The sequence below is a fragment of the Laccaria bicolor genome, genomic scaffold, assembly GCF_000143565.1.
Source record: "Laccaria bicolor S238N-H82 LACBIscaffold_19 genomic scaffold, whole genome shotgun sequence".
In the NCBI taxonomy this organism is placed as follows: Eukaryota; Fungi; Basidiomycota; class Agaricomycetes; order Agaricales; family Hydnangiaceae; genus Laccaria; species Laccaria bicolor.
Window position 1 is genome coordinate 618936 of NW_001889890.1, and position 20646 is coordinate 639581.

At 48.9% G+C, this 20646-nt stretch overlaps 9 protein-coding genes across 9 annotated transcripts; 4 read left to right on the top strand and 5 right to left on the bottom strand.

Moving 5' to 3' along the window:
* Window positions 1-209: 209 nt before the first annotated feature.
* On the top strand, window positions 210-4374 carry LACBIDRAFT_329042 (tetratricopeptide repeat-containing protein; the record flags this gene model as incomplete). Its single annotated transcript, XM_001883040.1, has 7 exons — window positions 210-278; window positions 335-394; window positions 567-607; window positions 648-1686; window positions 1727-1955; window positions 1996-3728; window positions 3787-4374. The coding sequence occupies 7 exons, from the start codon at window positions 210-212 to the stop codon at window positions 4372-4374; spliced, it is 3759 nt and encodes a 1252-aa protein (XP_001883075.1).
* A 494-nt stretch (window positions 4375-4868) lies between these two features.
* Window positions 4869-5381, bottom strand: LACBIDRAFT_300477 (uncharacterized protein; the record flags this gene model as incomplete). The annotated part of the gene is made up of 3 exons (XM_001883166.1): window positions 4869-4932; window positions 4988-5067; window positions 5340-5381. The coding sequence occupies 3 exons, from the start codon at window positions 5379-5381 to the stop codon at window positions 4869-4871; spliced, it is 186 nt and encodes a 61-aa protein (XP_001883201.1).
* Window positions 5382-5632: 251 nt separating this feature from the next.
* LACBIDRAFT_300478 (uncharacterized protein) lies at window positions 5633-5830 on the top strand (the record flags this gene model as incomplete). Its single annotated transcript, XM_001883041.1, has 1 exon — window positions 5633-5830. The coding sequence occupies one exon, from the start codon at window positions 5633-5635 to the stop codon at window positions 5828-5830; it is 198 nt and encodes a 65-aa protein (XP_001883076.1).
* Window positions 5831-6266: 436 nt separating this feature from the next.
* On the bottom strand, window positions 6267-7169 carry LACBIDRAFT_300479 (uncharacterized protein; the record flags this gene model as incomplete). The annotated part of the gene is made up of 3 exons (XM_001883167.1): window positions 6267-6373; window positions 6429-6700; window positions 6814-7169. The coding sequence occupies 3 exons, from the start codon at window positions 7167-7169 to the stop codon at window positions 6267-6269; spliced, it is 735 nt and encodes a 244-aa protein (XP_001883202.1).
* Window positions 7170-8222: 1053 nt separating this feature from the next.
* On the bottom strand, window positions 8223-8405 carry LACBIDRAFT_300480 (uncharacterized protein; the record flags this gene model as incomplete). The annotated part of the gene is made up of 1 exon (XM_001883168.1): window positions 8223-8405. One exon carries the CDS (start codon window positions 8403-8405, stop codon window positions 8223-8225), a length of 183 nt encoding a protein of 60 aa, XP_001883203.1.
* Window positions 8406-8674: 269 nt separating this feature from the next.
* Window positions 8675-8897, top strand: LACBIDRAFT_300481 (uncharacterized protein; the record flags this gene model as incomplete). The annotated part of the gene is made up of 2 exons (XM_001883042.1): window positions 8675-8740; window positions 8793-8897. 2 exons carry the CDS (start codon window positions 8675-8677, stop codon window positions 8895-8897), a joined length of 171 nt encoding a protein of 56 aa, XP_001883077.1.
* A 687-nt stretch (window positions 8898-9584) lies between these two features.
* On the bottom strand, window positions 9585-11366 carry LACBIDRAFT_300482 (uncharacterized protein; the record flags this gene model as incomplete). The annotated part of the gene is made up of 2 exons (XM_001883169.1): window positions 9585-10033; window positions 10091-11366. The coding sequence occupies 2 exons, from the start codon at window positions 11364-11366 to the stop codon at window positions 9585-9587; spliced, it is 1725 nt and encodes a 574-aa protein (XP_001883204.1).
* A 1084-nt stretch (window positions 11367-12450) lies between these two features.
* On the bottom strand, window positions 12451-14069 carry LACBIDRAFT_329044 (uncharacterized protein; the record flags this gene model as incomplete). Its single annotated transcript, XM_001883170.1, has 8 exons — window positions 12451-12490; window positions 12607-12649; window positions 12763-12871; window positions 12990-13097; window positions 13132-13194; window positions 13407-13730; window positions 13799-13857; window positions 13916-14069. The coding sequence occupies 8 exons, from the start codon at window positions 14067-14069 to the stop codon at window positions 12451-12453; spliced, it is 900 nt and encodes a 299-aa protein (XP_001883205.1).
* Window positions 14070-14844: 775 nt separating this feature from the next.
* LACBIDRAFT_294706 (uncharacterized protein) lies at window positions 14845-17699 on the top strand (the record flags this gene model as incomplete). The annotated part of the gene is made up of 8 exons (XM_001883043.1): window positions 14845-15410; window positions 15464-15587; window positions 15623-15777; window positions 16412-16510; window positions 16661-16668; window positions 16794-16813; window positions 16972-17291; window positions 17340-17699. Coding segments are annotated over exons 1-8 (1284 nt in total), but the record flags the coding sequence as incomplete, so codon positions are not given.
* Window positions 17700-20646: the final 2947 nt, after the last annotated feature.

A 20646-nucleotide genomic window follows, 5' to 3' on the forward strand; every position in this document is an offset into this window, starting at 1 on the left:
ATTCACAACGTCTGGAAGCGCCGTTGCTGATTATTAGGAACGTTCAAAGCTGAGCGCTGAGCGCAGCCTGAGAGCAGCGTGACATCCAAGTGACATCTGTCAGCAGGACCACAACGTCTCTTTACCAACGACCTTCAACTCAGCCAACTTCCGCTAAACCTCTTTCTTGATCAACAAGCTTCAATCAACCTCTACAACATCTCGTCGCCATGCCAGAGTCAAACAAATCAGATGCGCCTTCCATCCAAGAGCTAGGATCTCATATCGTGGGAGCTCGCGTTCGTATCACGAATTAGAGAGATATCTTCTGTGGTTGTTAACAATACCTATACAGACCCAAGCCTGTGGAGAAAGTAACCGTACCGAAGCCAGGGCACAGGAGAGCCCTCAACTAGTACGTCCTTTACGACATTCAATGCATCGCGATGGGCTAATGAAGAGCAGGCCACAGATATCGGCCCAGCTGGATGCACAACAGACATTGATAGGAACACTGTCACTACCGATGTAACTAAATGACATTGTCTCACTTCCTGAGATTGTGATTATAATGACATATACTGCAGGAATTTATTAATGATGGCAAGAACAATGTATCAGCAAGGAGGTCAGCAAAGTGATCTTGATGAAGCCATTTCTCTGCACAGGCAAGCTCTTGAGCTCCGACTTCCACACCATCCCAATCGATCCAACTCCCTCAACAATCTTGCAAATGCACTGCAGACCCAATTTCAGCAAGGAGGTGAGCAAAGTGATCTTGATGAAGCCATTTCTCTGCACAGGCAAGCTCTTGAGCTCCGACTTTCACCCCATCCTGATCAATCCAGCTCTCTCAACAATCTTGCAACTGCACTGCAGACCCAATTTGAGCAAGGAGGTCAGCAAAGTGATCTTGATGAAGCCATTTCTCTGCACAGGCAAGCTCTTGAGCTCCGACTTTCACCCCATCCCAATCAATCCAGCTCTCTCAACAATCTTGCAACTGCACTGTCAACCCAATTTGAGCAAGGAGGTCAGCAAAGTGATCTTGATGAAGCCATTTCTCTGCACAGGCAAGCTCTTGAGCTCCAACTTCCACCCCATCCCAATCAATCCAGCTCTCTCAACAATCTTGCAACTGCACTGTCAACCCGATTTGAGCAAGGAGGTCAGCAAAGTGATCTTGATGAAGCCATTTCTCTGCACAGGCAAGCTCTCAAGCTCTTCCTTCCACCCCATCCCAATAATCCAGCTCTCTCAACAATCTTGCAAATGCACTGTAAACCCGATTTCAGCAAGGAGGTCAGCAAAGTGATCTCAATGAAGCCATTTCTCTGCACAGGCAAGCTCTTGAGCTCCAACTTTCACCCCATCCCAATCGATCCAACTCTCTCAACAATCTTGCAACTGCACTGTCAACCCGATTTGAGCAAGGAGGTCAGCAAAGTGATCTTGATGAAGCCATTTCTCTGCACAGGCAAGCTCTTGAGCTCCAACTTTCACCCCATCCCAATCGATCTAGCTCTCTCAACAATCTTGCAACTGCACTGTCAACCCAATTTGAGCAAGGAGGTCAGCAAAGTGATCTTGATGAAGCCATTTCTCTGCACAGGCAAGCTCTTGAGCTCTTCCTTCCACCCCATCCCAATCAATCCAGCTCTCTCAACAATCTTGCAACTGCACTGTCAACCCAATTTGAGCAAGGAGGTCAGCAAAGTGATCTTGATGAAGCCATTTCTCTGCACAGGCAAGCTCTCAAGCTCTTCCTTCCACCCCATCCCAATCAATCCAGCTCTCTCAACAATCTTGCAACTGCACTGTAGCCCGATTTAAGCAAGGAGGTCAGCAAAGTGATCTTGATGAAGCCATTTCTCTGCACAGGCAAGCTCTCAAGCTCTTCCTTCCACCCCATCCCAATCGATCCAGCTCTCTCAACAATCTTGCAACTGCACTGAAGACCCGATTTAAGCAAGGAGGTCAGCAAAGTGATCTTGATGAAGCCATTTCTCTGCACAGGCAAGCTGTTGAGCTTCCTTTCACCCCATCCCAATCGATCTATCTCACTCAACAATCTTGCAAATGCACTGTCAACCCGATTTGAGCAAGGAGGTCAGCAAAGTGATCTCGATGAAGCCATTTCTCTGCACAGGCAAGCTCTTGAGCTCCAACTTTCACCCCATCCCAATCGATCCAGCTCTCTCAACAATCTTGCAACTGCACTGTCGACCCGATTTGAGCAAGAAGGTCAGCAAAGTGATCTTGATGAAGCCATTTCTCTGTACAGGCAAGCTCTCAAGCTCGAACTTCTACCCCATCCCAGTCGATCCAGCTTGCTTCCCATTGTTCCCAATCTTGCAAATGCACTGTGGATCCGATTTGTGCAAGGAGGTCAGCAAAGTGATCTTGATGAGACCATTTCTCTGCAGAGGCAAGCTCTGGAGCTGATCCTTCCACCCCATCCTGATCGAACTGGGGTGCTCAACAATCTTGCAAATGCACTTTTCTCTCAATTTAAGCAAGGACATCAGCAAAGTGATCTCGATGAAGCCATTTCTCTGCACAGGCAAGCTCTTGAGCTCTGCCTTCCACCCCATCCTGATCAATCTGACTCTCTCAACAATCTTGCATATGCACTATTGACCCGATTTGAGGAAGGAGGTCGGCAACTTAGTGATCTCAATGAAGCCATTTCTCTGCACAGGCAAGCTCTCAAGCTTTTCCTTCCACCCCATCCCAATCGATCCAGCTCACTCCACAATCTTGCAAATGCACTGTCAAGCCGATTTGGACAAGGAGGTCAGCAAAGTGATCTTGATGAAGCAATGTCTCTATTCCTCACTGCTACCCAATACCCCTTCCAATCTCCATCTAAACGCCTCCACATTGCAAGGAGATGGACACGTTGTGCAGAGAGAAATCAACATAGCTCTGCAATTGATGCTTATGAAGCTTCCATACAGGCTTTACCACAGGTGGCTGCTCTGAGCTTGGATGTAGCATCACGACAGGATGCCATGACTGCATACAGTGATGGCTTAGCTCGGGATGCAGCTAGATGTGCTATTCGCTCTGGACATATAAACAAAGCCATAGAACTTCTAGAAGCAGGACAAAGTATCTTCTGGTCACAGGTCCTATCTCTCCGCTCACCCTTTGATCAACTTCACAAGATTGCACCTGAATTGGCAGATAATCTGCGAAACATTGCGACTCAGCTGGAGATTGGATCTTATCGTGATGTTTTTTCCGAGATGTTGGACAACAGGAAGAAGTTATCTATAGACCAGGAAGCAGCCCGACTCAATCGCCTTAATGAAGAATGGGCTCAATCTATTGATGAAGTTAGGAAATACAGTGGATTTGAGGACTTTCTACGCCCATCCCATTTATCCTCACTCAAAGCAGCTGCATCAGAACATCCTGTTGTCATTCTCATCGCTAATGATGATGAAAGCCATTGCCTCATCATGACATCAACAATCAATCATCACATCCCTCTTCCAAAGTTAGGCACTCCTAGGTTGGAGGAACTTGCTCAGATCATTCGGATAGCCTCTAGCTCTCAGTCGCGGATATCACAGTCACTTATTGATCAAACCCAAAACATAAATATAACACTTCTGGGAGAAGAGCGAGCAGGGAGGGTTAGCACTGGCAGCCCTAGATCTTCAGATGACAAGTTCAAATTTGTTTTGAGGGAGCTGTGGGACGAATTGGTGAAGCCAGTCATTAATTTTCTCGATATTAAGGTCAGTCAATATATTTCTGCAGATGATTGTCCTGAGTCCTACTTACAAAATATTATAGAAATCAGACAAAATGACTGTCCTGCAATGGTGCCCAACTGGACATTTCACCTTTCTTCCCATCCACGCCGCAGGCTGCTATGATGATGAGATTGATTGTGCCCCAGATTACTTCATTTCTTCATACACTCCAACCATAGGGGCACTTCTGGCTTTGGATTCAGCTCCCACCACCCAATCGTTCCAAATGATGGCTGTGATCCAGTCTAAAGGGCTGCCTTCTACAAGAAGGGAGCTAGAAAACATCCGGCGACATGTACCTTGCGAAGCTCTCGTCGAATTAGGAGTTCCTGGAGTACCTGCTGGAGTTGAAGCTGTTGCCTCCCATCTTTCCAATGTGTCTATCGTTCACTTTGCGTGCCATGGGAAACAAGATCCATTGAGCCCACTTGACAGTGGGCTTAAGCTCGACGATGGGCTACTCCGAATCTCGAGAATTATGAAGGAAAAGCTGCTAAATGGATCACTTGCCTTTCTTTGTGCTTGCGAGACAGCCATGGGCGATCAGAATCTACCGGATGAGTCGATGAGCATAGGTGCAAGCTTGATCTTTTGCGGATTTCGGCGGGTCGTCGCTACTATGTGGTAGGTTGTTATTGGCATTGTTCCCATGGAAATAAATTCTGAGAGTGTTAATTGGGCTAGGAAAATGATCAGGACGGACAAGAGTCGACACACACACACAGAAATGAGACACGACACACGTGATGGAGAACGACACACCTGTCCAATGTCAACACATTTGATGGCAAATGTCGGTCACTTGTTCAGGAAGGTGTGTCGAATCTTATCCGCATGATACCATACTATCTCGATTGATTCCGCCCTTTTTGGATTGTCAGAAAATGAAATTTTGATGTGTGACGGAAATTAGCTATGTATCATACACCAAAGATTCTGTGGTTAAGTCGAAATCTGCCCCTCCATGCTCAAGTAAAATTTAGGATTATAAGTTTTATTCCTTAAACTACTTACTATACAAAGTTATACATAAATTTTACGAGAGGGAGCAACCTCGCGACCCCGGAATGAACCCACCAAGAATCCTCAATGTCAACGGCCTAGTGTTGGCACATCTGGGTGTCAGTAGGTGGTTCCGGCGGCTGTGGTCGAGTGGGACGCAGAGGTGGCCTCGTCGCAAAGGGTGCTGGCATTTTCGCCGTCATTCGGGGTTAGTTAGTGGGGAGGTGCGGGGTACACACCTGGCTGCACGGTGGGTGCCCCTGTTGGTTCGCCAAGTGGCGCTGGATCCTCGTCGATGGGCCTCAGCGCTGGATTCTGTCTGTGGGGGTATTTTCGTGGGCCGATTCCGTTAGCGTGGGTGGTTTATCCTGGGTGCTGGGTTGTTGCCGTCATGGGTAGATGGGCGGTTATGTGGGTTTTCGGGCGGTTTTGTGAGCGTTTTCATGGGCGGTTAGTCATAATCCAAGGGTTTTCTTTGCGAGGGAGGGTTTAAATGGGGGCGGTGGTCGCGTTTGCCGTGGCACAGGGTGTGGGAGGTGATGGTGGTGGGTCGTTAGCAAAAATTCGGGGCTGAACAGAGTGGAAACTCACCTGAAGGGACCCGTGACCGTTCTCTTGGTCCTTTTCAGCCATAGCGAGGGTGCGAGACGCGCAGGAAGAGAGCGAGGGGGTGGTGGGGCACAGGCAAGCAAATGGCAGTGGTGGTGATGAGAAAGCGGTCGTGACAGGATCATCACGCTCGTAATTTGTCGCGGAGATTCAAATTTATGCACGACACACCCGAAAATGAAGAACGACAGATTGTTACCTGGTGTGTCGCTTCTCACATGATGTGTCGTACTCCTCATCTGTGTGTGTGTGTCTCCTCTTGTATATCCTCGAAAATGATGGATGCAGACGGGCCTACTATTGTGGACACATTCTATGAAGAACTTTTCTCTGGCGGTCCTGATGGAAGACCGGCTCTTGAACCTGATATGACGAAGTCTGCTCTAGCCCTTCACCTTGCAGTCAAGAAACTCCGTTCGCGGGGTGTTTCATTCCATCGTTGGGTTCCCTTTATCCATATGGGCAAATACTAATATGGGTACAATATTCTGTGCTGTACATTTTGACTTCGTTTGGGATATTTTTCGTTTCTCTAAGGCTACCCTCGTTTGTATAAAATGCGAATCGAAAATAACGATCCATGATATTTAGCTGTGACAATAAATTCTTACCACCGTGCCCGTTGTCTGCCTCGAGTCTCCACCATCCCCGTCATCATTGCTGCTTATTTCTCAGGACTACACCTTTCCTTCCCCAAGCAGAACCAAGGCCCCTCTGGGTAGAGGGAGAAATACAGGGTTCATTGGGCATCACCTCCTCCTTTGGTACGGTCAGGGCATGACGTCCTGTTGACGGTAGTCAGAAATGTCTCAAGCCGACCATGACGAAAGGCATACCTTGCAAACACTTCTTATCAACCTTCTCGTCCTTCTTGGCACCATCAACGCAGGTATCCCCAGGAATCTTCCTCTATCCAAAGGAGCCCTTGTACGTCTGGTCAGGCTGTCCAGTATATATGTCAGCAGGAATCGACTCTGGCCGAACAGAACGCAATTTTGTTTTGAACAGTGTAATCACTAGCGAAGGAGAGGTTAGAGTTGATAGGAGGTAGTAAGTGAGATAAGAATGTACCACTTGTAATCCTCCCCCGTACACTGATAATTATCCTTGTTGTCAACATAGCAATCCGTGTCCGGTTTTCGGGGTTCATACCATTGCTACGAGAATACTTAGCTAAAACCACACACGGTACAAGAAACGAACCGTGTGACTCTGCCTTAGAACTGCGAGCATAGCTCCCTCCCCACACTTGTGTTTCCTCGGAAAAGTCTACTTGGATAATGACGACGCGTCCTATATTCTTTGTTTGGTCTTTCCGCGCCACTTGCCCCTGGAGCAGGAACCTTTGCGAGGTCGCGTCAGGAAGGGTCAGGAGCACATTTGATGCCAATGTTGTATTTCAGCCTGTTGGGAAAGTTAGCACCTAATAAGACAGAGAAGAGGAAGGCGAACATACCATGATTCACCCAGGTCGAGAGAATGCCGCACATTGTCCGTCCCATCCTTGTCATTCACCACCGCCGGGATGCTCCCCTTGTCGCCAAACCCATACTTGTGCGCGTCTCGTTGGGCCATCTTCCACATAACGCTGGCGTCTGTGCTGGTAAATTTGTCCCATTCCTCGTAAGGTAATAGGTTCTCGCCTATAGACCCAACGCCCACGGCAAAACCAGGTGTTGGTGACGAGGAGATGCGGCCATAGTTGTGTGGAGTCGTGACCGAGTTGAGGTAGAGTGTGCAGAGGTCGGTGTCAGGTGGACTGCTTCGAACGATCACGCCGACTTGTTCTAGGCTCATGTCCTGAAACAGCATGCCAGCGCAAGGCGTGCCAGCTTCTTTTCCTTCTTTTGTTTTTCAACTTTGCCTAGATGGCAAGCTAGAACAATCATGCATCAGCATTCTGAAAACAAGAATGGTCCCACAAGGAAAAGATACAAAATAAAAGAGGAAAAGCATAAGACACGAAGAAAAGAAGGCAAGCCAGAAGAGACGCCAGGAAACCACAAGAACACCCGAAGAAATGACAAAACTGTAAAAGCAAGATAAAAAATCGAAAGGAATTGAACATACCACATTCTCCTCCCCGCACTCCATTGCCGTCCCACCTTCCGAGAAACACAGAGCCGCTCCATCATTGTTATCCTCGTAAATGGTAACTCCCCCTCCTTCTTTCCCTTCCCCCATACCCGCTGCAGTGGTCAACTTGGCTGACGGTTCAACAGACCCCAACGAGATCATATTCCGGCTTACGGCGCTCGAGGTTCACGTTCCGTTCGTGGCTTTTTGTTCCCGAATGGATCAAATTCGGCAGAATGCAAGTACGTTTCTCCGCAACCTGGTAGGAGGATGCTGCTGGACCCTGAGGAGCAGTCGAGGGTGATCTTGGAAGGGCGCGAAGTGAATGGAAGGTAAAGTGGTGATGGGGTGCAGGCGGCTAGGTAGAGGAGCGGTGCGCAGAATGGAAGGTCGCTCGTTGCCAGCGGGGGATATACCTACGCAGTGGATGTTAGCTGCGAGTGAAGGAGACGAAGAGAGAAGGAATATAACATACGTCACGACAGAAGCAAGGAGCCCAGTGGTAACGCAGAGCCTGGTTGGCGTGATGTGTGGTTTACATGTAAACACGGCGATTTAACGCTGTCATGGTCCTAGAGAAGAACGTCAGGGTAATGAAATATGACATGTTCGAATGGAACAGACCTGATATCGCGACGTGGCTTCCGCAAGTGCAACTTCGTGTTTCGTCTGTAACCCCCGTATCCTCTTTCGAGTCTATTCAAAACACTCAGGCTTGGGCTATCACAGGAAAACAATCGAAGAAAAAACGCACGTAATGTCGAATAGATAGATTCGATACTAGTCTAGCTACAGAGACCAGTCGGAGGGTGGCACGATGGACGACACTTTGCCATTTTCAAGGAGGGATTTCATCAAGATTTCATGGGGTCGGCTGTGGCGATGTATGAGCCATCGTCGGGTTTGTGTTTCGTCGACAACGTCGAGGTCAAGGAGTTGTGTAGTTGGGAATCGTGGGAGTCGTTGAATCATGCTGCGGTCAGGCTATCTTTTACCCTGCTACGATCCAATGCCCAGAGGATCCTGGGCCACGATTTGGGCAGAGCTCTCCCTCAATAATCCATGACCCCCTGGTTCATTTTGAGGAATCAGACTCCAAGTAAGCATGCAAGCTAGCAAGTAAATGAGCGGCCCTTTTTAACCCTCTTCTTGTGCTTTAGACTTGCTGGTGGACTCCCGAACGGCTATTGAGACCCAGGAAAGCCCTTGACACTGGCGCTCGCGTGCAGGAACTCTCTCAAATGCCAGACCTCGATGCTCTTCAGAAAGTAACTGTGCTAGGAGCCCCAACGGAGCCCCGATTGGAAGTAAGCAATTAAACAAGCTTTTCCAACTTCCAGCTGACTCTTCAGCTTTCAGGCTAGAAGTGGCAGATGGCTCTCGGGTTGCGAGTTCAACTCGACGGTCGACATTGCCGTGCTGCTCAAGCTGTTGCAGCACTCAAGACGACGGAAGTGCCCTTGAGAAATGAGTTTTACCTATGCCCATCATAGGCAGCGTTCGGCAATCACGCTGTGGGTCGTATTAGCAGTCAGGTATATACTTACTTCCACTCCCGAACTCCGAATCTAATGCCAGTTTTGTTCTTACAGGTGATATCACTGGATCGACGACGTTATCGGACCTATCATCAATGTAAACACTAAAAGGTCTCCACGATCTGCTTAAAATGGTCGTTGAATTTCACATCCGGTAAGTCGTCTTTGCGTTTGTTTTCTGTCAAATCGTGATTGCTCAGTTCCTGTATGTTACCAGGTCATGGCGGGGCATATCATGTATTTGCGTGGTCTCGCGTAAGTATGTGCCAATCTCTCCTTCAAGTTCTCCACAGGTCTCCGCCGTCGCACAGTTACCACTGCCCAAGCTAGGTGGGGTAGCGCAGCTCGAACGTGGTAGTTTCTTGTGAGCTAATTGATTCGTCAGAATGGAAGGCCTCGGTGCTGTTTGGGGTAAAGGGAGGACACGGGGTTAATGTCGAGAAGAGAAAAAGGTCAAGGTTTGGTTTGGTGCCAGAAGGTCGTGGTCGAGGTGAGACAAGCCCACATGCAATATGTAGAGTAAAATGGGTATAGAATTAAAGGTACAGTTTACAATGAAGCTGGGTAGCGAAGCCCAACATCGTCCCAGGAAACAAGGTGACAGAAGCAAAGGCTAGTCCGGCAAAGGTGGGTCACTGAACAATTCGACGAACCCAACATAAATCACCACAACCCCTCCCGCCAAAAACACACCACCTAACCACGCACCCTTCGTGCTTGCAAGATCGTCAGCCATCAACTGGATGACATTGTAGGCGCGGCCTTTTAGCCAGAAAACACTGCTATTGCAGTAGCACCTATCGTAGAAGTTGCTCAACTGGAACAGGCATGAGATGAAGATCCAGATGGAGTTGAGGGTGGCGATCGACTTCCCAAGACGCCGAAGGAGGATAGAGGTCAATCTCGCGGCCCTCATGGACCAGTCATTGACAGGTTGCTCCCAGTGATTGAGGGGTTGCATGGTGGCGTAATGTGTAAGGATGCTGGAGGAAACGAGGAGGATCCAAACAATGGTAGAAAGAACTCCGTAGACGATATACGAAGCTGAACGACAACCAAGCCCTAATCATCGAATGGGTCAGCAAATCATCAGATACCTATGGTGCTGTTCAAGCTTACCGATGGTGGGAGTGAACCAAGCGACAACGATGGCTGAACCTACCGTTCCCCACTGCAACACCATGGCAAGAAACGAAGCGATCGCCATTCTCGAAAACACATTCGGCCCCCAACGGCTGCGAATTATCCGGGCGTGGAGGGGCTTACAATACTCCTCCAATTGACGCCTATTGCCGACGCGATTACGCTCGTGAGGTTGCTGCTTCCTGTCAACCATGACCCAATCGATGGTCGGGTCCACAGAGCGGTGACCGTGATAGTGATCCGATGCACCATGAAATGCCTCACAAACCTCCTCCACCGCCATCACCCAAGGCAGGAACCTTGCGTAATTGTAAACGGGCGCCGTGCATTTCTCATCGCGAGTGAGCGGATCCAATTCCAAGATTGTGAGTTCGACAGCGCGTTTCTCAGTTCCAGCATTTCTCGCAAGTATGATGCTGCCCCCGTCTGTAGCGACATAGGCAATTCTATTTGCACGCTCTATCATGCTGCTCAATCTGACAGAGTCGCATTTCGGCGAAATCATCAGCCAACCAATGATGATAGGCAGGAGCCATAACCAAAGCGATCCGACTGCCTGTCCATTTGCTTGGATGGATGACCCCAGATTTGTGGTGAAAGAGTCCACCACAGTGAAAACGTATGTGATGACAACCCAGGCAATGGAAGTAATCGCGGAAATGGACCAGGAATGTGCATCGTTAAGCCAATCATCGAGTTCAATCCACCATTCATCGTTCTGTGGGAGGACAACAAGGGAAGCGAGGAGTGCGTCGTCGTTCACTACTCTCAATGGTGCTTGTTGTAAGCTGTTGAGGATACGGATGGCACGTCGGACATTAGGATATGTGAATCGTGCAAAACGACGTGCTATCCAACGTCCATTTAGCACTGTTAAGGCAAGGGAATAGGCCGCCAGGGCTGGAGAGCCGATTGTCAGCAGCACCGACTCCAAATTGTCGAGTTTGTCGTTGGATCCAAACGGGAGTTGGCTCACTAGAGCCAACCATGGCAAAAGCCATGAGCTGAACTGCTGGGAGAAAACGGACCAGTGGAAAGGCTCTGGACCGGCGCCACAAGCTGCTAGGCATAACTCGTATGTGATGGCAGTAGCGTTTGATATGACGACAGGGTTCCCGTGGTTGTCTCTGCCACCTACGGTCCCGAATAATCCGTTTTGAACATTGGCTAGGCATGTTGGGAAGTCAACTGCAGCGAAAACGGCCGGAAGAAGTGTGGAGAAGACGGACAGAAGAACGAAGAGATGACGCATGGTTAAAACCTGGTCGGATCTGAGAAAGTGTTCAACAGAAAGATTATGATACGCACTTAGCCGTAGACTCTGGGATGATTCAAGAACTTGTCCATAGCATGCGAGTCGACAGCCGCTTTTTGAAGCTATCGATTCGTCCCCTGCCAAGACCCGTGAATGTCAAGTTTTGGCGTGGAGGACGACATGGGGCACAAGGAAAAGGCGCCCAATTCTACCAAATGAGGTATTGAGCAGTGCGGAGGTGCCTGATCGTCTGTGAACTCACATGGGTGCCCGACGCTTTTTGACACGAGAACATGAAAGACCGTGTGCCTGGACGCCCGATAATTGACTTGGCCATAAAGCGGTGCTTACATATGGTGTCAAGTTGTTGAAGTAAATACCGACAGCTATGTTCAGCAGTTGTTAAGCCCTGGTCCTGATCGGTCCCGTAAAATTGAGGAGTATAGTAGAAGGCACTGAGCGTCACTCAAAAAGGTAGAGAAAACCTCAAGTATGAGTCCATATGCTATGATTGAGAATCCGGCCGGCGGTACCAAAAGGACTTGACCTGAGTTGGGGAGGTACAAGTTATGGAAGGAAGCGACTAGAAACGCCTGGTAGCGCAAGTACACTCAAATTATCGGCCGGATACCGGTGTTTGTGGGCTAAAAAAGAAAAGAAAAAGAAAAAGAAAAAAGAAAAAGGGAAGAGGAGGAAGGGAGGACCCCAACCTCACAATATCAACACGGCGTGCAACGACACAAGCAAGCAACCTGCAGAACACTTCACTGAGCTGTGGCAGTGTGTCCTGTGGGTGTTTGCGAGCTGTAGGAAAGCGGGGTAAAGCGGGATACTGGATACTCGCTTAGATTTGCGAGATCATCAGGGTTTGTTTCCTCCTTTTAGATTTATTTTGCGTTATATAAGCTGGATACTCGCTTAGATTACACAAAAGGTACAGTCAGATCTCTGATAAGATAGAACAATTCCTCCATGCACACAGCTTCAAATTGCTGGGGGTAAGCCCCCTGGACCATGTACTTCATGAGTTACAACAGAATTCCAATGCAAGTTCAATCCCTGCACATTCTTTTTGTAAAATTTAAGGATAGTTCAAAAAAATGACCATTGAGAATGGTATTCTACACATAGAAAGACAGTAACAAATAACTAAATGACTACGATGAAGCAGGGCACGTCGCTGACGTGGCCCCTGCTTCTCATGAGAAAAGGTGGGGAGAGGAGCCATCTTGCTCACCTGAATTGACGTGGGCAGTTACGACGACATGCATCGTCACAGTCTGGATGACGTGACACGTCCATTGATGTGCCAGCCTCCAGGTCATCTTCATCATCCTTCGTCGTCATGTATTCTCGTCGTGGTTCGTCCGTGGTAGGTTGTGATGTTGCTCACGGCGACGTGGACCCTGCTTGTTCAGTAATGGTCGTGTCTCGTCGTGTGCTTTTGTTCTGCCATGGTTGTTGCATGGTCGTGTTGTCGTGTCATGATCATTCATGGTTGTCTGTGGCGGTTGGTTGTTGCTGGGGAGGGGTGACGTGGCTGTGGCTGCCATCGTTTGTCTGGTGGTGGTGGCATGTTAGGTGGGTGGCAGAGAAGAGGTGGGATGGCGGGGGACTCACTACGATGATGACGACGACAATCAGCATATCATTTGTCATTGTGGTCGCCACTGGTTTGTGTCGGATGGTTGCCACGTTGCTGACGCGACGTGACCTGTGCATCTGGTACTAAAAAAAAGGGGGAGGGCAGTACCATACTTACATTTTGGCAGCATGGTGCCTGGAAAGAAGGACCTTCATGTCGTGAAGGTGTTCCAGAGACCAGCTAAGAGTAGATTAGTGAAGGAACGATAATATTGATATAACAAACCTACCATTTTTCCGAATTCAACAGAAACAGGTGATGAATCCTGTTTCCGGGGTCATCCCTTGGTCTCTTTGCCGCCGAACTGCATCCTCACCCAACAATGCCCTCAGGCTTTGCTTATACCCAGTTCAAAGAGGCCATCCGAGTATTCGACGCGGGCTGTATGTCACCGGCTTGATTTTCGCGCTCCCTTTTGGGCAGCCGCGTTTACGTTCCGGAAGAGGAGGTATTGTTGGAGGGTGCGTATTGGGTGCATATAGAGCAGTCGATGAGCTGGCGAATGAAACAGCCACCTCGGGAGGTTCGAGATGGACTGTTTGAGGTGTATGTGAAGCGGCCGATGGGGTGGTGGCTGATAGAGGGCTTGGATAAGCCGTGGAAGGTGTGTGGGAAGTGAAAGGTGAGCCAGAGGGTATGGCGTTCGCTGCTGAAAGTGTGCGATGGTCGGCAGGGGAGGTTGGAATGGTCAGTGGAACCAGAGATGGGGGATTTCCCTGAGAATCTATCATTCAATTGAAAGAATGTGAGTATGTTGAGTAGGTCAAACAGATAGCTTACGCACCTGAGGGATTTCCAAAGTTATTCTCCATGGCCGGCGTGAATTCTTGTCCAAACCATGATCTGTTCAGATGTCGGTTGCATAAGCAACAGCACGAGGAAAGAAATTTGTGGGACTTACATGCCTTCTGAGTTTCCGGGTGATCCCAAACAAATTGGGGGATGTTTCCCCAGCTCTTCGACGTGTACCGATTGAGAATCTGAGTCTGTCGTGGTTGAGAGAGACGATAGCGACGATGGTCCAAGCAATGCGTTATCCTCTCAGCAGCGATCATGTGATGATTACATAATTTAATTTTCAAGCTCAGTATCCGTATCCGCTATTCTCCACAGGCATCGTCATCCAGCCAAATTATCTTCATCGCCTGCTCAAAGTCGCAGCTACATAAGAGATCACTGCCACAACTTTTTAAATGGCTTACCTACAGTGCCAGTGTTCCCCGGTTTCCGAATCCCCACATCATCCCATAAGATTTGAGATACTGTTGACTGCCGCGATGTCAACTTCAATTAGAGCTCATTCAAATAATCTGGGTCAGGCGAAGGCGCCACGCTCAGCGGACCTTAGTGGGTGCGCTGCCACCAACGTTGGAGACGGAGCAACCAAGGAGCAACTTCAAGTTCTATGTTTGTTGTTTGCTGTTGTTGTCTTGCGCCTTCGAACTTCTGTAGCATTTCGAATTGCGAACTTCACCCAGACTTCATCTACAGTGCTTTGCATTGCCGTCTGCACAACGAAATTTCGAAAACTCTGTTTGGTTTTGTATGTTCGTCACAGATTGTCACGCATTAGAACCATGTTGGGAATTTTGAATCTCTCACACCCAACTCTCATGGCGCCATAGGTATCAGATGCGATGCGCGCGCGGATTATCATTTGGCATGGTGGGCATCATCTCTCAGCACAAGAGATTTCAGGCCTTGTTGGATGAAGAGGTCTGTTTCTCTCCAATTTGTGGCAGTCACGGTACAACACGTACAAACATATTTTCCAAATTCCGTTGTGCAGACGGCAGTGCAAAGCACTGTAAACATCGTCACCGTCGACCGAAAGGAGGCAATTTTATTTGACTACCTTGTGCTTTGCTTGACGCCCTTGGGAACTTAATATCCCGAGGACGCTCACTATTCGATCCGCGAGAGCCGGAGCTGAAACCACTGGGAGTCGGACTAGGTTGAATTCATCAACTCTTTCAGAACTTTGAAATTTTCTGCTCTAACGTTCCTTTTCATCAACAGCATTCTCGTCGGATCGACAGATAGGTGGTTGTGATAGTGACCCGATGCGCCATGAAACGCCGGCTCCTCACTGTGATCTTGTTCTCTACGGCGACATCCAGCTTCGCACCGCAAAGCTATGTGCCAGGGCTGTGCAGCCCCGAGCCTCTAGAATAGGGATGGACTTTCTCAGTCACTTATGTACATCCATCACCTCGAAAAACCTGACGCGCCAATGTCTTTTTCGGACGCCTCATCAAACGAGTCTCCCGTCAAAGGAGACTCGGAGTCCTTACCAAATAACTTGGATGGTGGCGGCGATGTGAAAGTTGCTGATCAAGATGACTTTGGAGTCAACTTTGAGAACTCAGCACAAGCTTTTGACTCGGATTCGCCAAGTAAGTTGTTGTTGTGGCCTCTCTGCAATGACTCAACGCATCTTGTCGTGCAGCCAACTCTCACCCGGAAAACGCCTCCACGAAAAATCAGGACACCAGTTCACCTCCGCCTGAGCAGGATGGTCGGGGGCCCCGTGTTAAGGCATGTATAATTTACGATCTTCCAACGGCCGTACAGTAACTTTTTTCACAACTTAGCATGTAAAAATCAGCCGGCGTCTTTCTCAGAGAGTGGTACAATTATTCAAGCCTAGACCCAAGCAGGGTGGTGGCTTTGTTGCCCTTGAGACTCGGACAGAAGATGTGTGCCCTCCCGAAGTGGTGCAAGGGACGCTCCGCGGCGTCGATGAACGATCCTCGATTGCCGGTGGGTCGTGACGTTGCTACCGCGAGTTAAACACCTCCAGTGTTGTACATTTCCTATAATGAGATGATTTCTGCATGCCCTTCTATCTCAAGCCATAGTGATGATTTCAAAATCACCTTTTTCACTCCTTATTCGAGGGTGCATGATTCTAACATCTTTCTCGATCCAAGAATTTCAGAAGAAAAGGCGAATTATCTTATGATCGGGCAGACGATCCTGCTCTCCTTCCAAGCATTTCCGATTGTACATCTGCCTCTGGTAATAAACGTGGACCAGCTTCAGCGTCTTGATGGGTCGTCTAGCTTGACTCCAAGCCGGTCATCAACGCCAGTCGAGTATATTTCATTCAAGAAGAACTAATTTCTTGAAAGTTGAATAGTTATTTGGGTGAGGTGAGGTGTGAGCAGTGGTTTGCTCAAAGTTCCTTCAACTTTTTTGCGTTCTACTAACCTCTTGCTCCGTCATTGAAATATGTGTAATTCTGGAGCCGAAGAGGATCTCGTGGTTTCTATGCCGACGGCTCCACAACCAAACAAGCGAGATCGGTATCATCTCCACTGAGTATTTATACCTCGGTAACTTGTCGGTGACTTCCTTCTTCTAGACGGCCACTTTCTCCTACTTTCTCCTTCAGTTGGGAAGAAGAACGGCGCTGAGCTCCCAAGTCAATGCGCAACAGCTGCTCGTCCTCATGCACGCGTCGTCCTGAGTCCTGAGGTGCTGGGCTTGAATTGTGCGTGTTTTCTCAAGCCTTGAGTGCTCCATTGAAAAGGACTTTAATCGATGAACAGAAGCACTGTCGGTCAAAGTTATTCGAGAAACGGAGACAATTCAAATTAGTCCAGCGGGCGACAGCATCGGCACGTTCACTTGCAAAATTTAGATGGACAGGTAAGCTCTCTATTTTATCCACAAGTGATATTAAGAACAAGAATTGAGAACAGGATGTCAAATCAACTGTCTCCCCCTATTCAGTGGCTTTTCTTGATGCTGCCAGGCTATAAATTTCTGTGAAGTGGCTACGCGAACGATGGAGGTAAGTGTACCGGCTTAGACAATGTATTCGTCGCGTTGAACAGCTTTCGAAAGGTGAACAATGTTCTGCTTAGGGATCAAGTGCCATTCCGTTATAGCTTTCGCCATCGATTCCCACCGCCAACATTTGTAACCCAGTTTGGAATGGAATCTTTACAGCACGATTAGGCGCCCTCCCCCTTTGTTGTCGACGCTCATGGCACTGCGCAGGTTGAATACCATCTTTTCCAGGTCGAACAGAAAGAGTCCTGACGAGGAATCGCCTCTTGGGCGATCACCCACCTACCGGACTAGCCTCACTCGAGCGCCTAGTTACACAACCCATGCTGCTGGCCCCAGTCGTTCCACGAATCCCGAAATAGATGCGAATCTATCTGTTATTGAAGAGATGTCCAGCGTCGTTAGGACATCTCTGCCGGAAACCTCCAGCGTAGCCGGGACGATAAGGGAAGCGACAGTGAGAAGTGGGCCTCGCTACGGTATGTGCTCTTGAACCCCCCTGCACCATTATTCTAACAGATCCTTAGTGTATTACCGTCTATATACCAAAGATGGTGCCATCGAATCAAACAATGCCATCTATTCAAATGACCGATCCTTGGGCCGGATTGACGCCAAAGACGTTGCGCCTCCCTATACAGTGATTCTCCTAAAGAACGTCTTGTGTCGGAAAGAGGGTTTCAAGACGTCGGACAGATCCAATCTGTATCTCTCGGTGCCAAGTTACATGCCGATGGAGGACGGCACTCGCCTCTCCCTGACCGCTCAATCCGGGCCTGGTTTATATGAGCACGAGCCAGTAGTTTTGGTTGTCGACTCGATCGATGAGAGAGAAGCCGTAAAGCCCAGTCGAGGAAAGCTTCGCACACAGACGAATGTCCGTTATGGTGAGGCAGCATCGTGGTCGAGTATGAAAATTTACCTGATTTGAAGCTGTTTAACAGTCCATTATCGACTCTACTCGAGAGAAGGTGCTATAGAAACCAATTCATCCAACAATAACGACCATTTCCTTGGCCGTATTTTTCCGGGATCCGTTTCACCACCACATACCGCTGCGTCCCTCAAGGCTTATCTTTGCAAGATTGAAGACATTCCTTCGGTGGAGAACGCGACGTTATATGTTGCACTTTCCAGCCAGACTCCAATGGAAGACTCAACCCATCTCTCTCTTCTCGGCCCGTCTGGCCCAGGCTTGTCTGAGCATGAGCCCATGGCTTTGGTTGTGTCTTCACAGCAGAGACCAGCCAAAGGCTTGAAGAGGCCACTAAAGAAGTACAAGCCTGAGCACAACCCACGCTATGGTACGCGTTTACCCCCTCTTACTATCTGGTCTCATTGCGAACCCGCTTCCTCAACAGTGTATTATCGTCTTTACACGAAAGATGGGGCAGCCAAATCAAGAACATTTTTCAACAAGGATGATGAGTCCTTAGGGCGCGTTGATATATTCTTCGTCTCTCCACCCCACATACTCTCATCACTAAAGTGTCACATTGCAACCGTGGAAGGAATCTCGACCCTGGACATGCAACTGTACGAGGAAGGCAGCAACGACGAACCCGTGATCGATAGTCAACTTATCTCTCTTCTCGCCAGCGGTCACAACGAAGAGCATCCACTGGCGGTTGTCTGTGTCGTCAACAAGGATCCGTGGAGAGCCTACTCTTTACAACACCCAACGTTCACGAAGAAGCTCCAAGTGACACGTTCGCATCGTTAGGATACTTATGCTCTTTCTATATGACGCTTTGCTGACGGTTTGTTGCACAGAACCTGGTCGTAAATCTTGGCTTGACGTCAAGGCCGGGGAGGTCCTACTTACAGACGGCGTTCAGACTTATACGAGTTGGTCGCCAGGTACGAACCGCAGCTGGCGTTACTCTTTCGTCCATCGCTTCACGTCCTCTTGCCAGGGGATATATACGCCCGTTACGGCTATACTGCTGTCAACTCTGCTGGGAAAGTGGGCTGTAAGTGATCATTCAGTTTGATCTTTCGAGCTCCTCTGAACCGTATTCTCGTTAGTTGTTTACGGCGGTATGTCCACTTACTGCAATAGCTATGAGACCCTCTTACCAACGACCACTGTATCAGCATGTGTCAATCCTTTACCGTCTGAGGTAGCTCTTGATGTCGGGGCGACTGCAGAGTAGGCACAAGGCTTCGCGGTCTAGTTTTGTAATTGCAAGTTTCGCTACTTCTTTTCACCGCACTACGTCTGAAAATTGTATAGTGTACTATCATATCCATAGAAAGGCTGGCGCGGCTGTCTCCAATATCACTCTCTACTCAAATGACCAATCATTAAGCTACACCAGATCTGTTGCCATGCCCCGCCTCATCGCGTCACTCAAAAAGACACTGCAGTCGAGCCCCAACCTTCGAGGACCGTTTTAGTTGTTCGTATCGTCCTCAGGCCACAATGAAATGAAACGGCCTGGGCAGTACCATTGCCCTTCTGCGTTATCAGAGCATGACCCAGTGGTTCGCGATAGTAGGAGGTTATCCGCTACGAAGCCAAAGAACCTGCCTATCACGAGGCTCGGCAGGCCAGGTATAGCCATCTTGATTCTTCGTTGCTGCCAAACGCAGGCATAACAACTTTTAGCAAGAATCCACCTTACCACGAGTTTCGGAAGAGTCAAGCCGGGAGGCTACAACCATCCACCACTGGCCCCTAAATGATGCAATTTCCCAAACATCCTCTCCTGCCAGTGCTTCCCATCGGCGACCAGCACGTCTTCTCTGCCATGACGTAGATGCGGCACCAGTGCCCGAGGGTTATGCAACCCTCTTTGGCGTTAAGGACAAGAGATTGCTGGCAGTGGAGCTATGGTTCACCAGGTCGGTCTGCAATGACCATAACTGCATCTTGGATGGATCCCGGAAGAACGTGCCCAACGTTTCTCGCGTTACAAGCGCGTCGAAGTATTTTAGCCGATGGAACTTGAGAGTGATTTGAGCTATTTCCTGCCGCTGGATACGGCCCAGATCGTTATCGTCGTCGTACAGCATCGCAATGGTCTGGACGCTGGTACATTGCAGTGTGGCCTATCCCATGCCACGGGATTTTTAGATCGTCACGAACTTGCTGCCCTGTTCCAGCCATGGATCGGCAAAGGCAAGCCTAGACAACACCTACGTTTCTTCATGAACCAGGTTCGTCCGCTCCTTTTGCCTTCCTTATGCACTTGTCAATCACGCACTTGTCAATCACATCGTTTCAGACTTCGGCTTCGTTGGTCAGCCAGATCTCACCCAAGTGTGCAAACCACAATTTCGTAGCGCGCGGATGGTGCAAGTGCAATGTTGCATTGAATGATCACATGTATGGGCTTCGGAAAGGTACAGAGGGTGCAGCGTTCTTGAGTACTTTGCAATTCTTCCAAACTCTAGCCAGTGGGGTTTTTAGACGTAGATCCATCTCAACTTCTGAGCTGGGCGTTTATAACACAATGATACAGAGTTCATCTACCTATCATAGGTAAGATCTGTCCCACTTCACAGACAGCGGACGATTCAAATCTGTGCCAACGCCTGGCACAGTAAGCTTAGCTTGCAGTGGGGCATACGTCCATTCTATCATCTTCACCCCGTTCACAGTCACGAGGGTAGGCTTTTTTGACACTCCTAATACGGTCACATCTTCCAACTTTTGTGTAATCTTGAAGTCTCCTTGTACGCTGACCCTAACCTGACTGTCCGTGACAGTGACGGTGAGCTTCTTGCTGGGTCCAGGCGGATTGCTCAACCCGTCGTCTATGTAGACAGTGCCATAAGCCGTTCCAGCTGCATTCAAAGAAACAAGCAACGAGTAAGGCCCCTGACGAG